Source organism: Aplysia californica, unplaced genomic scaffold (assembly GCF_000002075.1).
Source record: "Aplysia californica isolate F4 #8 unplaced genomic scaffold, AplCal3.0 scaffold00019, whole genome shotgun sequence".
NCBI classification, from domain to species: Eukaryota; Metazoa; Mollusca; class Gastropoda; order Aplysiida; family Aplysiidae; genus Aplysia; species Aplysia californica.
This window is the reverse complement of record NW_004797289.1, coordinates 470369-487135: the sequence shown is the minus strand read 5'-3', so window position 1 is coordinate 487135 and position 16767 is coordinate 470369. Positions and strand designations below refer to the sequence as shown.

At 38.7% G+C, this 16767-nt stretch overlaps 1 protein-coding gene across 1 annotated transcript in view; it reads right to left on the bottom strand.

The window, feature by feature from the left end:
* Window positions 1-16767, bottom strand: part of LOC101862238 — a gene marked incomplete at its 5' end in the record, with an annotated part of 56770 nt that overhangs the window by 18076 nt on the left and 21927 nt on the right. The window contains 11 exon segments of the mRNA XM_005090547.2: window positions 988-1146; window positions 1630-1784; window positions 2806-2890; window positions 4100-4261; window positions 4695-4819; window positions 6845-6935; window positions 9090-9245; window positions 10001-10128; window positions 11163-11244; window positions 12593-12763; window positions 15054-15172. Coding sequence (XP_005090604.1) covers window positions 988-1146; window positions 1630-1784; window positions 2806-2890; window positions 4100-4261; window positions 4695-4819; window positions 6845-6935; window positions 9090-9245; window positions 10001-10128; window positions 11163-11244; window positions 12593-12763; window positions 15054-15172 — 1433 coding nt within the window.

Here is a 16767-nt window from a genome sequence, read left to right as displayed (position 1 = left end):
CCCCCCCTCCCCCTGGAAAATTGAGATGCGGGGTTGGCAGTCACCCTCGGAACAGTTTTTTTAAGGACAATCGGAACTATGATATGGTTGCTTTCGGACAAGTGCAGACCTTCGAAAATAGGCTTTCGTCATGTATTTTTTTACCAAATCTTGAATTTTAAAAATTTCTCCTTGAAACCTCCTTGAATTTGATGGGAAGTTCATGGTAAGAACCCTGTGATACTGTTCAGACTGAATCTCTGAAAGAAATGGAGTAAAGTCTTACTCATAAATTGGCAATTCTGTCCTTGCTGAAATTATTAATCTACTACTAGAATTCATCTGACCTTTTAGGCACAAAATACAAGAGTAGTTGTTCAGTAGAAATTAAGTGGAGTCTGTACAATAATGGCCACATGTCCTCAAAAACAGAAAAAAAAGCAGCTCTAACAAGAATAAGAAAAACTCAATTCATCCAAAAGAGTTTTTGATCATCTCAGTTTCTTTCTTTAGAAAATATTCATCAACAGTGGTTCATTACAGCAGAAGTCTATCCAAAGTTCCATTAATGTTTTTTAAGCTAGGACAGAAAATATGAAAATTGTTCCCTGTCTTTGTCTATTTTCTCACTGGTCCAATAAAGCAATGTACAGAATGTCTATACTAAATAAGTGTCTAAATTATCAAGCAAAACATTATAAATTGTTCACTGCAGAAGACAAAAAAGTTAGAGATATTACATCTCCCTTGTCTCACTCCCCTTTCATGGAAAACTTTTCGGACACAAAATTATAAAGATGGATATGTGCTGACATCTTGATTTTGATTTTTAAAAAAAAATTTTTAAGACATAAATTTTTTTTCTCGATTAATTGGAAAGGAAAACATTGTTCCAACACAGTGAAGAAAATGTCCTTAAAGGGAAATAGTTAATGACATAGCAGAATTAAAGCCTCCCTCAAAAAGTTCAAACTCCATCACCACACTGTCACACAAACTTCAACCTACCTTGAACAGGATCCCTAAGCTTGAAATATGCAATGAAGTCTTGACCACTTAAAGGTGGGACAACTGTGAATGTTATGATCATTGATTTGCCCACTGAACCATTGACTGAATGGCTACAATATCCATAGCTACAAAATGTACCAAGATGAATGTGGGAACCTGCAAAGCCAAAATAGAAAAGAACCAACAAACACCTTTAAAAAGACATTAAGCTGCATTTGCATTATTCAAAATAATAAGAATCTACCTATGTAAGTTTAACTTGCAAACTATAATTATGGCACAAAGTGTGACTTCCAGTAGTTTTCAGGCAACCCAAAATGCTTGCACTATTTTTGACAATAAGAATCCACTTATTCATAACTGCAAATCTCATGCTCAATAACCATACTATAACTTTTAAAGACCGAACTTTAAGTTTTCATACATTCCTCAGCCTTTGAAAAACTCACATGACTTTTGTATTCAAATTCAAAGAATGAAATAACAACTTACCCAAAAAAATCAGGATAATAAGGAGCTCAAGATATACCCCCATTCCCATCACAACACACCTCAAGCAGATTAAAGTGCAGTGGTCAGCTTAGGCTAACCTGGACACAACATGGATGCGTCATCATTGTGAAACCACAGTATGCATACCTTCTGAAGTAATGGTATCAATTTCATCCACAGAGATATGGTCACCGGTGCACGACCCATTAGTAAGAGTATCAAAGTCATTGGTTTCTACCCGAACATTGATATACTTGCTTCTGTCCGAGTTTTTAATAAACCAAGCCTTGCATTTCTCACTGCTGAAAGGTCAAAGTTTGTTTGCATGTTTGAGCAAAGAGAATCACATTGATACAAAAATGGTCAATAAGTGCAAGGAAAAAAAATTAAGACCTACAGATAAAAACAACAGGAGGAGAGAAAAGAAGTAGGACCCACAAGTGGCATCCTCCAACCACAAGTGAATCACAACTGAAAAGATGAAACTGCCTTCAGCCCTGATACGTATTAGAATCAGAATGTCAATTTAAGGGGCCCAAAGGTCTTGTAAACAAAAAATAAGAGCAAAGATTGTTATTAAAAAATCTTCACATAATTATATGACATACAAAACAAAATGTTTTCATTGATGGCATCCGTGTTATTCCCCATAGATTGCAGAAGAACTTTTAGCTAATTTATCCCTTCCATCCCACAAACCTGACCACAAAAAAATTTCTACTATTTCTTCCCTACCATCATCCGAGCATGAAAAAGGGCTTTGGATAAACCTGTAAGCTAAACAAGAGAGAAATGATCATGCTTTGTTAGTCGTACACAGTGACATTGTGATATAGCAACAACAATTTGTAACAATGATCTCCTTTTTGACATGCCCACTTGTAAAAGTTACAATTTCATTTCTGAATGGTTTGTGTGACCTTTGAGGTCAAAAATCAGTTTGTTTACAACAATTGGAGTAAATATTTTTTTTAATGTCGAGTAGACCTGGTGTGAGTACTGTTTTACTCTTACGCCATTATGAGAAATTGGGTGACGAATGTGCTAGATCTAATAATTTCAGTTCCAATTCAAATTCCTTTTCTGGTGAACATGCGACCATCACATTCAATTTTCTCAATATGTTGAAAATTTCATATTGGTTGATTTTTGCTGAGATACAGGTATAGTACTGATGTAGCCCATCTGCATCCTAGTATGTGGGACAAGTGTCGTGCGCTCTGCATGGGTGGAAAGTGTTAACCACTACACCACAAAAGCCACTGTCTCTTCACAGAAAATCTGGAGTCAATAATATGGGAAAAACGACACAGCATGTCTCACCTGTCATGTGCAATGGGGTAGAAGGTGTATCTAAGGGTTTGAAAGTATTCACCGGCATGAACAATACTGGTCAATGGACAAGTAACTGGAACGAAAAAAAGATGTTGAAAAATTAATTCCTTTCATACACACACACACACACAAACACACACATACGCACGCAAACACACACACAATACACGTATGCACATACGTACGAACACACATGCATGCACACATGCACACTCGCACACACACATACGCACGCATGCACGCACACACACACACATGCGCCGACGTACGCACACACACACACACACATACATGAAGGCATACACTCAAACACACAAACATAAATGCATGCACACTTGCACACACACACACACACACATACTCACACACACATTCGCACACATATTACAAATACACATATACATCCAGATATAAAAGTGATTCACATTATATTAGCCATGTCTGGTCATTGCTTATATTTCGTAATTTTAAATCATACAAAGAAAATTTCAACATTTAACTTTCCTTTCCTCTGATTTACCAGAAAGTTAATGAATGCACAGTTAAAATTGGTTAAGACATTCATCCACTATCGAAGAGAAAAGTGACCAAGTGGACGTCTTTTACAGCATCGGTGTAATATAAAAATTATGCCAGGGGGAAACTGGAAGCAGTCTTTTTTAGAGAAGCTCCAGTGGCTAAGTGAGCAGTGAGTTTTGACTCAAGCAATGTCAAGCAAGTGTCGGTGACACAGGGATCAGATGGGTGGTCACTGGAGTGTGTCCTTGAGCAAGACACGACAACCCTAGCTCAAATTACAGGGCGCTGCACAGTGGCGACCGACAGTGGCATTGTTTGTAAACTGTTCAGTCTTTGTGTAATCGTGTGTATTTATTTATGTATTTATGCATGTATGTATTTACGTATGTTACGTATTTATAATTGTGTATTTATGTATGTATGTTTGCCATTGTAAAACAAAGTGCCCTTCTGGGACAAATAAAAGAGTAATTTATTTATTATTTATTTATACAGATGGCCGTTAGAGCAGGATCGACTGTATTTCTGAAAAAGTTTGGCTTTTTAAAAACTGGTGCCACATATCTTGGAGCTTAGTTGCAATGGATAATGGGAAAAAGTGCTCAAGCTGTTAAGGGGTGGTGCTGCAGTTAGAAAAGCAAACATATTTTTTTAATGAGCAATTAGCAAAATTGCTAACAAAACCAAAAAAGGCTATGAAATGCTACTGCACTTTTAACAACAAAATTCTACAATAACGAAATATATAAATGCTTCAACCTACCTGGCGGAATAGACTTAAGGGTGATGCTATAAACTATGTCCAAACTTGTTCTTGCTTCAGCATGCAGTGTCAGTTCTATCACATTTCCCAAACTGAAGATGCTGGTTTTCTCTGCATATGCTCCACAGAACATTCCAAGAGAGGAGTTCTCATTGTGACCAACTGTTTTCAGAAGAAGGGAAACTTTTTCAGAGTTCGTTTGAGTAAAGAGAAGTACATTGAGACTCATGGTCATTCAGGGCAGAGGAGACAGGAAGACAGAGAGAGTCAGCTAACAGAGAGGGAAAGACAAAATGGCTCAGTCTGAGAAAGTTCTCAGGATACATAAACTTGAAGGAAAAAAAAATACATTGACAAACAGAGAAGACAGGCTAAAACATCACCCCGACATGGATGGCTGGAGCCTCTATAAATAAATTGTGAACGGTTCAGGTTAAGGAGAAGACATGCATTTACTGAGGACATTATAAAATGTTTCATGACCAATATTAAACCAAATCTTTTTCTTAGACCTGAAATTCAGACACAGCCATTTTGCACCTGCCCCTATCCATGTCATTGCACAAACATTTACAGTTCGGTTTCACAAACTTACCACCAATGATTGTAAAGTAATTCTCTCTGCAATGTGAACTGGAGTAACTGGTGAGAGAAAGTTCTTCAAAAGTGACACATATCTTATGACTTGGTTCTGTTATCACTCTGAAGTGACAATCTCTCCTGTGGAGAAAAAAAGGAAACAGAAAATTATTAGCTCATCCTGTGGAGGAATTAGTGCTGCATAATAAGGGGTTGATTTACATTTCAACAGGGACAAAAAAAAACAACCTAAAAATTACAATAGCAAAAGATAGGTTCATTAAAATGAGTCCCATCCTGCAAAAACAGAAAAAAAACCATCTTAATGAAAACAAAAATAATGGTTTTACAACACATATTCATCCTTAACACTTTCCCTACCACGAACTGCGGCTCGTGGACCTGTCCTCGCTGGATCGAGAGCCGCAAATTACGGCTCGAGTGGCTTGCTTTCTATTCCAATCCAGTAATGAAAAGACACAAAATTCTCGTCCGATCCACGTTTTCAATGAGATACGATTTTTTGTCATTTCAGCTCTTTTTTGGTCCCTTTCGAAATGTAAATATGTGGAAAAAAGCACTACCCTGACTTGAATATGAATCATATTTTCACTTCTATATTAGGTACACATACATAACTTTCAGCCTTTCTTCGCATTACTTGAGGCAACCTACCTGGGAAGTTTGAATGATGCTGTTGTTTTTTAGATATATGATCTTTCAAAGCTGGAAAATTGTTGATTTCATATGACGCCTTCGGTATTGCATAATCACTTTTAGAAACCCCAAAGTAATATGTAATTGGAATAAATCTTCAATATTGTATCGCCATCTGATAGATTATTTTTTACCTTCAGTTTGATGGGCCATAAGATATGGTTTGTGTGGGTTTAGTTGGATGTTTTGACATTTTCCTTTGGCAGGTAAGGGTGTAAAAATAGGTCAGGGAAAAGCCCTGGGCCATGGGTGGATTTTGGCCTGGTAGGAAAAGAGTTAAATTGATACAATTCCTCTCAGATTCGTTCCGCAAAGATTAAAAAGGAGCAACAGCTTCACCTTCTGCGTTTAGAAGGCATCAAATTTCCCCAAAAACTGAAATCTAAAATGACCACCCAGCAAAACAACTCTGTAGAGGGCAAAAGTTGTCTTGAGCCTATAAATAATACGACACACAGACATAAACACTTAGTTTAAACAAGTTAGTTTTGTTGTTTTGTCACCACAAATCAGGGCAAGAAAGCGAGCACTGAAATCTTCATGGACGAGAAAAAAAAATACAACCACAAAAAAACAAAAAAACTGTGCCACAGCCATTTTTGTGTTTGTTAAAATACATGAACCATGTTTTTTTCTTTTATTTGTTTTAGGCATAAGTGGCAAAGAAAGTGAAAGTAGACATAAATCTAGAAAAACAACGCGAGCAGATTAATTTTAGTGCCATGAAAACTTAGAAGAAAAGCCATAGATGTACTATAAAAGTTACTATGGGTAAATCGAGTGTCAATGAGTCGCAGTTGGACAAAGAAGATATTGTTTTCTCTGCTCTTTCCTTCCTCTTTCTCTCTTATAATATCAAAACAACATTTTAAGTAAAATCTAAACAAAATTTCACATTGATAGCTTAAATTCTTCAGGCACAAGGCGTGTCTAAGGTTAGTATGTCGAGTTCAGACCGATTTTTCCCCCGGCTCCCGGCAAGCAAGGTGGACACAAGTGCACTGCCCGCAGCCACGCAGGGTGAATAGGGTTAAAGTTTGAGGTCAGAAGAGTGTGTGGTTTCTCCTAGAAAGGGACACAAAGGTCAACACCAAAAGAATCACACACTACACATACAGAATACTGCTCTGTCTTGAACTCAGTAAATAATACTATATGCAGAGAGAAGGCACTTTCACATCCACGGGTGTCAGTGATGAGATGGTTAACACTTTGCCATCACAAGGCTCATATAGTAAAAACCCTTGCTGTCAAAGAGAAGGGATTTTGGGGAAAATCCAAAGAAAAATCCAAAGAAACAGGGAGGTAAACATCACCGATCAGCGACATGTGACGGCAAAGTGTTAAGCCCTGCAAAGGTAAGGTCAAAGCAACATATCTCCAAAAGGATCTCTAATGGGTTGCTGAAGGCAAAAAAAATATTTACAACAAAAATAATAAAACACTTACCCAAACAGTTCCTCAGCCGGAAGCTTATCATGAAGGATGTAGCTCATATCAACAAAGTCGGTGAGATCAATCGTAGCATCTACACATCCACCTGAGAGGGAGAAATATGCATAATAAACCTATAGCAGTGCAAATGATCTTTTCATGAGTGCGTGAGTGTGTGTGTTTGTGTATGCAGAGATGCCAACCACAGAAAACCGAAATGAGTACTGGGAAATATGAAAATGTGTATTTTGAGGGGGAAATGTGTATTCCCCACGACCGACCGACCAACTAGTAAAATTCAGGGTGTCCAGCAATATTTCCTTTAAAAAATTTACCCGCTCATCAGCTCGAAAAAGGGAGCACACACGCGTACAATATTACATGTATCCAGTCAACAACATGACAGTGTTCAGTGTCGTACTGGGGTCTTGTTTGACTTAGGTATTTCAGAATATTTAATATTTTCCTCTCATTATTATATAAAAAATTAATCCTGCTTTGAGCGTTCGGAAGGGCCTAGAACAAGAATTTCGACTATCAAGCACCAGTCTGGGTTTCATGATTCATATTATGAACTGACAGACTAAAATTATTGCTCAAACTCAAAGAAGAGCAATAACTTGAATGGCTAAAGTAGACCTATGCATTGTGAGAGTTGTAACAACTGTGAGAGGGCAAGATGCGGTGACACTGAAAATCTGCCAGTCTTGACCCTAAAGCTACAACATACACTGTAGGTATAATTTACTGTCACTTATCCAATGAAACGCGAACACTTCATTTCAATAACACAGACTTGCAAATAATGAAGGGTCCCGATTCTGCACACGGCCTGCACCAACCCGCGCTTTGCAGAAAGCTCTAATCAAAATTCTGAAATTTGCTTCCAAGTCTTTGTCCTCTGGTGTTGACTCACACCCCCCAACCGAGTGTATCTTAAAAAAAAAAATCAATAATCCCCATCCTATTCCGTAGTCCTATACTTCGCAACGCAGTTACTCCCACCAATGACGGTCTTTGCTCACACGATGCCGCATTTATTTATGATGCCAAAGCGCGCAGGTGCAGTGACCGGTCACAATGGCGAGCCAGTCAATCTAAAAATCAGACGGCGCTTGTATTTTCTTTTCTTTCTTTCCCACACGTGACAGCACAGAGACGAGTCCGAGTGTTGATTAAATTTTATTTGCACGGCAACACAGCGTTTAGATTGTACACTGCACAACCTGCAAGTCACAAATGTTGCGTTATCAGACAACCGCTGGCAAACTTCTCGGTGGTAACGAAAGCGAAAGTAGATCTTGCTTTTCCTGATCGAGCATCGGTGTCACATACACTTCCGCCTGCCGCCATAGCCACCTGTTTGCGTGAAACGTACTCTCGGACGGGGAAAAGGTGAACGCAATATCACAATCGCGACAGGCAAAAATGAAGTTACTGACCTTGCCTTATTGGACTTGGTTTTCAAATATTCCAGTTCCGCGATACTGATACTATTTTGGCAAAAGATGGGACTCGAGATATTAGCTTTACTCGCCCAAGCTGAATCTCGTATTTTTCGCATTCCAGGATGCGTATTTTTTCATGAAAAGTCGTATTCGTGTATTTTCGGCAAAAAATTGCACTAAAATACGTAAAATCGTACTGGTTGGCATCTCTGTGTATGTGTTTTTGAGTGAGTGTGAGGGTGTCTGTGTGTGTAAAGTTACCTGGCGGTCCCATGAGTCGGGTTTGTCAGGGGGCCCCCGTCCAAGATAAGTGTTGCCTCGTCGTGGTCCTGAGTCCGACTGAATATCTCAGCGAGTCTCTCAGACGATCTCCGCCTATTTCCCGTGGAACCCTTGACGTCATCCAAGGGTGTGCCACTCCCTTAATTATCTTGTCCCCACAGTAAAGATAAAAGTCATGTCCCTTGACATCACATGTGTGTAAGTGTTTATGCATGTGTGGGTGTGCGAGAGTGTGCGGGTATGAGCATTTGTTTGAGTAAACAAAGGATTACCTTCCCCTATCATCATTCTAATTACAAAGGTTACACCAATGCTCTCTTTGTGAAAAAATGAACAAAACAAAAAGGAAACATAAACACATTCTGTTGAAGCATGACTAGCTTTATGCCTTAACTGTAGTAGAAGTTTTCAACATGATGCTGAAAGAGCAAAACAAAATTTTTAATAGAGGTGATTGAAACCGACTACAATATCAGCAAAAAGGGAAAAAACTTAAGTTCTACACTTAAGCAAAAAGCAGTACCACTCACCTCTTCTATAAGTAAACTCGAAACCAGGATGAGCATCCAGAGACGTAAACTCTATTTTGAGGGCTTCAGCACTGTATCTCTGACTGGCAGCTGCTCTGTTCTGGTGTGTGTGAAAACATGGTGTCCTACTTTCTAAACGCCATCTGTAGCTACTGACTTTACAGGTAAAAGGTCACATCATTTTTTTTATGCAGTGGTTTTTTTTTCATATTTGAGAGTTAGGGGGAGGGGGGGGGAGGGGGGGGAAGGGGGGGGGGAGAGAGAGAAATTGTGATCACAATGTGTTGAAATTATGCTATGAGTGTATATTGCGTATCAACAAAGCTTGTGAAAAGATGCTGTTAATTTTTTCAAATGAAGGATCAATTAATCTTTTCTTACCATACAAAATGTTGGTTTATGAATACATTCAAGTAAAATTTTAATTTCTTTGTAGATGTACCTAAATCATCTTTTTATATATAATGCTGGGGTTTTTTTACACTTAAAATGAATTTTAAAGACAAACTTGTTCATTTCTTTAAATAGAGAGATAGCTGTTGTCCTCCGACACTTAATATGTTTTTCTTTTCTTTTTATTTAAGACAAGAATCAACTTGCAAAAGAAAGGAAGCCAATGAAAGGATTCAATCAATCAACTTAAAAAAAATAAAACTTACTTTGATGCTTTATACAAAAGAGTACAGGAGGAGGACACAAGAATGAGAAGAAAAGAAAAAGGAGAAGGACACGGATAAGGAGGAGAAGGAGTTGGAGGAAAAGGAGAATAAAAGAATGGAAGAAAAAGAAGAGAGAGTTGATGGCAGTGGGAAGAGAGGAGGAAAAGGAGGAGAAGGAGGAGAAAGAGGAGGAGGAGGAGGAGGAAGAGGTGGAGGAGAACAATAACTTGAGGACTTTGATGAATGCAGTACCCAACAATGGCAATGTGTAAACCTTCAGTGACATGCGTGAGTCACAGGTGAAGTCCGGAAAGTCAATGACGATAGAGGAACTTTTCACAGAAGGATCTTTTGTAATGATCCAGGTACAGTTCGTCTCTCTGTGGCATACACATCGAAAATATAAAAAGATGTACTTTATTGAACAACTGAGGAAGGAATCATGAAAACAATAAATGCATGTATATAGTGCATATCCACGCTCTTACAGCATGCTCTATGCACTTTACAACTATCATTGCCCTAACAGATTCTAGAACTCAACTCAGAAACATTCTCAGCTTCTCGAGATGCATACAATGCAAGCTGTGGACTCCGTACGTTAAAATACTAACAAACCAACAAAATTTTTCGCTGTCTATTGTTGGTACACTTTCACCAGCTATACAAAATTTATATAAAAACATAGAAGTCTATCTATATATATCAATACTACCACCCAAACAATCATCCTTACATACACAGGGATACAATTCTCTCACTCTCTCTCTCCCTCCATCCCTCCCTCCTTCCCTCTCTCTCTCTCTCTCTCTCTCTCTCTCTCTCTCTCTCTCTCTCTCTCTCTCTCTCTCTCTCTCTCTCTCTCTCTCTCTGTCTCTCTCTCTCTCTCTCGCTCTCCTTCCTTCCTTCCATCAGTCTGTCTCTCACTTTCTGTTTCTCGCAAACACACTCACGCACACAGACACAGACACATGCAGACACCCACACATATACACACAACACATAAGTATGCATGCGCACACACACACGCGCACACACACATGCACACACTGGGGTTTGCAGTGCAGTATTTTGTCACTTTGCCATCGCACAAAGGAGACTCAAGTTCCACTCCTGAAAGAGGAAAAATTTGTATCAAGTGTCTTGGTCTTTCTGCTGGGATGTTGTATCCCCCTCAGCTTGAGATAGCCCTGACAGGCAGGTAGGAAGCCCGCCTCCTAAATGATCTAAATTTTATCTATGGGGATGTAAAAACACCAACATTTTAAAAAAAACATTGCGTACGCACACACACACACACACACACACAAGCACACAATCAAGCACACACAAGCACACACACGAACACAAACACACATACACAAACACACAAACACGCATAAATTAACAGAACACACTAATTACAAGCACTAACCGGGGGAAAAAATTGGGGTACATGACGGTGTGTGCCAGCTGGGGAGAAGCAAGAGCCTTCAGTCCATAGGCGCCGCATTGTCCTGTGAAGAGATCATCACATCAGTTAACTCTTTGAGAACGTAGTAGACATATATGTCCGAACAGCAGCAGAGCTAAGGCCAAGTTTCTGCACATTTCAATCCATCATACACAAATCAGAACCCAGAGTTTGCATATTTCATTGTATGTAAGTTGTTGCATGCCTTTAAAAGTTTCACATTAAAAAAACGAACAAAAAATCTGTTTGAACAAATTGAACGACCAGAACGCACGGCCTCAATGAGTTAACAGATACTAAGGATAGGATTATCTTCTGGTGCAACTGATAACTGAAGGTCCATATTCTATGAATGAACTGAGAGGGGGCTCTTTTCAAGTACATACTCGATTTAATATACAGGAACAAATTTGCGACAAAATGTGACATATCCATTTTTCCAGTGTTGAGAAAAATGAAGATTTCTGTTCTTCAACCATTTACTAAATAAGTTTCGTTTTTGGGGTAAACCTGATGTATGGCTTAGTTGACATTTGTTGTATGATGAAATCCATGTTGGACTCCTGTCCTTTAAATTGAGAACTCCACACACTTTAGACAATTTAAAACGCGAAAGATCCACAATACAATAATAAGGAAGGAAAACAACCGACGACAAATTTTTGTCGCCCACAATGAAAGTCAGGTGACTCAAGGAAAGAACTTAATTGGCACACAGAGAGTATGTTGTAGCTTGTCAAAACAGGTCTATCGCCTTTGTTGCGTTTTGTACAATGAAGCCTCACTTTCAGCAATTCTTCAAAGAGGAAAAATTATGTTTTGACCCTGAAATGTGCTTCACTCTCTAATTATGACGATATTAGTTTCATCTAAACTTCAAAAATGGAATTTGTCCCGTTTTGTTGTCAAACTGTTCATATAAGCACATGCCAAAATGCTGGGAAAATCATACATTACAAAATAAAACCACCGGCAAAATGACAGATTTTACCATTCATAGATCCTTTTTAGCACGTACATGGAGAAATGCATAATAAATCACCAGTATCTATTGTGTGGATTTTGGCAGATACTATATCTTGCATTTGAGCCATACTGTCTTGTCCAGAATAGTGTTTTGCTTATTAATGAGGGTCTCCCATTGCATACAGAAATGAACAGTAAACTGATTCATATAAATCCAACCTTTACACCACACTTTCATTTAGAGACATTCAGAATACATCTTGGCAAAGCAAAACATTTTTCCTTACTTGGTAAAAAATAAAAAGGTCCACATTCAAATGGATATTTTTACTAGGAAAAGAATAAAAGAGTTAAATGTTCAAAGAGATATTTTCTTACTTAGTAAAGAGTAAAGAATAATACATTCAAACAGATAATTTTCTTACTTGGAAAAGAATGCACAATTTCATAATCAAAGTCGAAGGTAATAGGAGAAAGGTTCTCAGATGCAGACAAAATCTGGACCTCTAAGCGTGCACCACCATCCAAATACATCCACAAGTTTCTGCCATAGTCCTGGTGGACGTCAGCAATTTTCACAACTTCATTTTGGCCAACTGAGGAGTAAAAAAGTCATGCAAGATATATCCAAAAAGAATTAAAGATATGAAGCACCCTGAGCCAGTGTGTTTATTTTGTTTTGCCCACACAAAGAGAAGCACATCCACACAATAACAGTTTTTTAGTGCCCACAAAGAGAAAGAAAGAGGTACAAAAACAAAAAAGAAAAGTAAAGAAGTAGGATCTACCAGTGGCACCCTCCAGCTATCCCCAAAAGAAAAGTAACTTGAAGATGTGCGATACAATTAAAATAAGGAAGCATCTTGAACCACTGTGAGCTATGCAAAAGTGTAAATTGTATATTACACAACTTGATCTCATAATTACACAGATGAGTACCACCTGGTGTAGATTTCAGCAAATCACCAAGCCATAGCAACATTTCAAGAACACAGTAATACAAAGACAGAAGAAGGAGCAAACCATAGCAGAACGATCTACCAATCACCCACCTTTTTTTGTCGATACATTTACGATACTGCACACCCTAGCACCTTCTTTGATTCCAAATGTACTGACAATGTCTCTCCTCAGGAGCATATCAAGGAATTCAAGATCAGAAGTGAGAGAAGCAGTACTTGGGTAATCTACCTCCTCTATGTCTACCACCCAGGCAAAGCTGTATCATGCATCCTGCTTTAAGGTCGTCTGTCAAAATGCAAAAGGCTACTGTATGCCAACAATGTGCAGAAAAACAGGAGGGCACTTTGCCTATTTTCCATTATTTCTTCAAGAGCTAGATTTGAAACAGACACTGATGATCATGTTTCACCACTCATTTCTCTGCACGAATGCTCTAAAAAATCCTGTGTTATCCTGATCTTTCCCTGTCATCCATATGCTCAAGTTCTCAACGTAAGTTATTGCTGATTTATCTCAGGCTCTTTTGCTTTCAACATTTCCAGTGAGAGCAGGAGGTTAAAGATCAGCCACACATTATGTCTTCATGCACTAAATACCAAGACACTTGAACAAGGACCATGACCTCAGTAAGAGACCAACAATAATTTACCGAGAGAACTTGAACAGATGGGTGATGTGAAAAGACCAGTTTTAACATAGATGTTTTTTTAGAGCATCCAAGCAGACAAATGAGTGATGAACCATGATCACTGATGTCCGTTTCAGACTCGCCACTTGAAGACCTCATCTTATAACAGGCCCTAGTAGGTTGTTTAACATCACTCATTTGTCATAAGAAAGAAAGAGAGAGATGGGTGTGTGTGAGAGAGAGAGAGGGGGGGGGAGGAGGGAGAGAGAGAGAGAGAGAGAGGGAGATGGGGAGAAAGACTTAGAAAATTTTAGTAAGAGTTTTATAGCACTTGCAACACAATAGGGTCATATATAAGTGCCAAAAATTAGAGGTGTTACAAGAGTGTAGCAAACAAAAAAGAAGGTAGCGAGATCAGAACAATAGATGATTGATAAGAAAGAAGGAGCAAACCACAAAAGAGCACCCACCAACCATCCACAGACAGAGAAAGAGAGAGACAGAGACATACAAAGATAGAGACAATATCTAATCTCTTTTTCATATAATGAATGAATAAGTTTGACTGTTTTTCCCTGCAAACTTGAGCATTCACACAGTGGAAATATGTGATCCATTGTTATTATTTGGTCCTGTTGAGGTCAGCATTTTTCTCGAATATTTCCTTTTGGTGGATGTGCAGATAACACAGTTGGTATCATGCTGGACTGTGGTCCAATTCGGTGTTCATGAACATTGACTCTTTGGGGAGTTTTCAGGGCTCCCTTTTCTTGGCTCTGTACTATCGAAGATGGGATGTCACACATCCTTAACCTTTATCTTCAGAGCGAGGTCCCCCCCCCCCAATGATAAAGCCCTCTTTTGGTATGAAATTCAGAGTGACATACTAATCACTAAATCGGTCAATAAATCAAAACGTATTAACTTCTTTCGATAATTCTTCATCAAATGAACAAACTCCTGGTGAGAAAGACTTTTTCCAGATACTGTCAAAAATTAGTATAAAGTTGATGTCATCATAAAAGAATGCAACCTAGCCGCTGCCAGCGGATCACCCACACAACGGCTTTGACCATAAGCTGGTGGGAGCAGCTTGCCGGAGATAAAGGACTTAAATAGCCTCGAAAGGGGTGTTAACGGTATACTTTTGCAATAAAATTACATTTAATTACAATCCGTTTCATAAGCATTCGCTAACCTGCCTGAAATTTCTGCCCTGGCCCAACTACACAAACGAGACAAAATTGACCTAGAACCGATAGAGGTAGACCAATCAGTACACTGACCGGACTTACCTTCAAAAACACTGAATCTGTTCTTGCTTGTCTCAGAAAAGTTGTTGTCTATTTTCACTCTGAAACCTTCCGGATAGAAATTGGGGCTTTTCCGAAGTTCCCATGTGCAGAACAAATTTCTGTAAAAGACAAAGAGTCAGTTACATTTACAACTTAGAACTGATGACGTTGTAAGAGATAAGGTAAGATGAGATGAGACGAGACGAGACAAGATGAGACAAGACAAGACAAGATGAGATGAGATAAGACTAGGCGAGATGAGACAAGACAAGATAATAATAATCACTAAAAAGAGAAATTTGTTACAGCATGGTAAATGAATAAGATACACATGCACACGACAACACACTCACACTAAACACAGACACACACACATACACAGACACATACACATGCACACATACACACCACACAAACACATTTTTTTTCTATCTAATGAATAAAGAAAATATCAAAGAAACTAGACAAAGAGGCCATGGTAAGATCAACATGAGCAGTATTATCATCATACCCTCAGATGCAATGCTGGAGGAAAAAAGAAATTCAAAGAAAGTTTTTAAGAAACTTATTGTGACAAGGAAAACAAAACCTCTGAAAACTGCCAAGCATACAATTGAAGGCTCATAAAATGTTAGATTGAAAAAAAGAAACTTAGGTGCCCAGGTCTCACACTTATGTCAGCGTATTTGTGTAAATCTTGAGCACAATAAAGCACAGCATAATAATTACAGTTACGCTGAAAAAGAAAAATAGAGAGCGGAAAAAGTCTGTGAGTGCCTCTATGACGGAAGAGAAAAATGCCGGCAAGTTACAACTTTACAAGAGACCAAGACGGACCAATACAAATGCTTGGTACAGACGATGAACAACAAATTAGGCCTGTCAGATCATAGTAACCATTTTTCTGCTCAAAAATGGAGGCTACCTCCAGCCTGATTGAGAAATACCATAAGACTGTGTTAACAACGGACTCCTTATTTTTTTTTAAAGCATTAGGTCATTCCCATACTCTACCTCAGTCAACATCATTTCCAATATTCATTTAAAAGCCATCATGCACACAAGCCCCAGCACAAAAAACTCTGACACGAGCATACATATCGACAGTGTTTTTCTCTAACCATGTAACTGGTTTTGAAATTTTTCAGGAGAGAGTAAAAACGTATTTCTCGGAGTACTCCCCAAATTTGTTCGTTTTTGTTTAATTAGGCTTGCTAGAGGACTACCCGTGCCCTCATTGTTATTCTTTAAGAAAAAGTTACATCATTTTGCTGGTTTTCCAGTTACGCGGTTATCGCACAAAATATTGTCGGGCACTAACACGGTCAGAGAGACGCGCAATTAGAGCACGACACAATCAGCCACAGGAACAAGCTAGGCATTAAGGGAGCAGCCAATAACACAATTAGGTTTCAAACACACAGTGTGTGTGCGTGTGTGTGAGTGTGCTTTTGTATGAGTGTGAGTGAGTCTGTGTGTGTGTACTTGTGTTTTTGTGTGTTTGAGTATTTGTGTGTGTGTTTGTGTGTGTATGTGTGTGTGTGGGTGAGAGTGTGTGTGTGTGTGTGTGTGTGTGTTTGAGTGTGTGTGCTTGTGTGTGTGCTTGTGTGTATGTGCTTGTGTGGGTGTGCTTTTGTATGTGTGTGTGTGCTTTTGTATGTGTATGTGTGTACTTGTGTTTTTGTGTGTTTGTATATTTGTGTGTGTGTGTGTG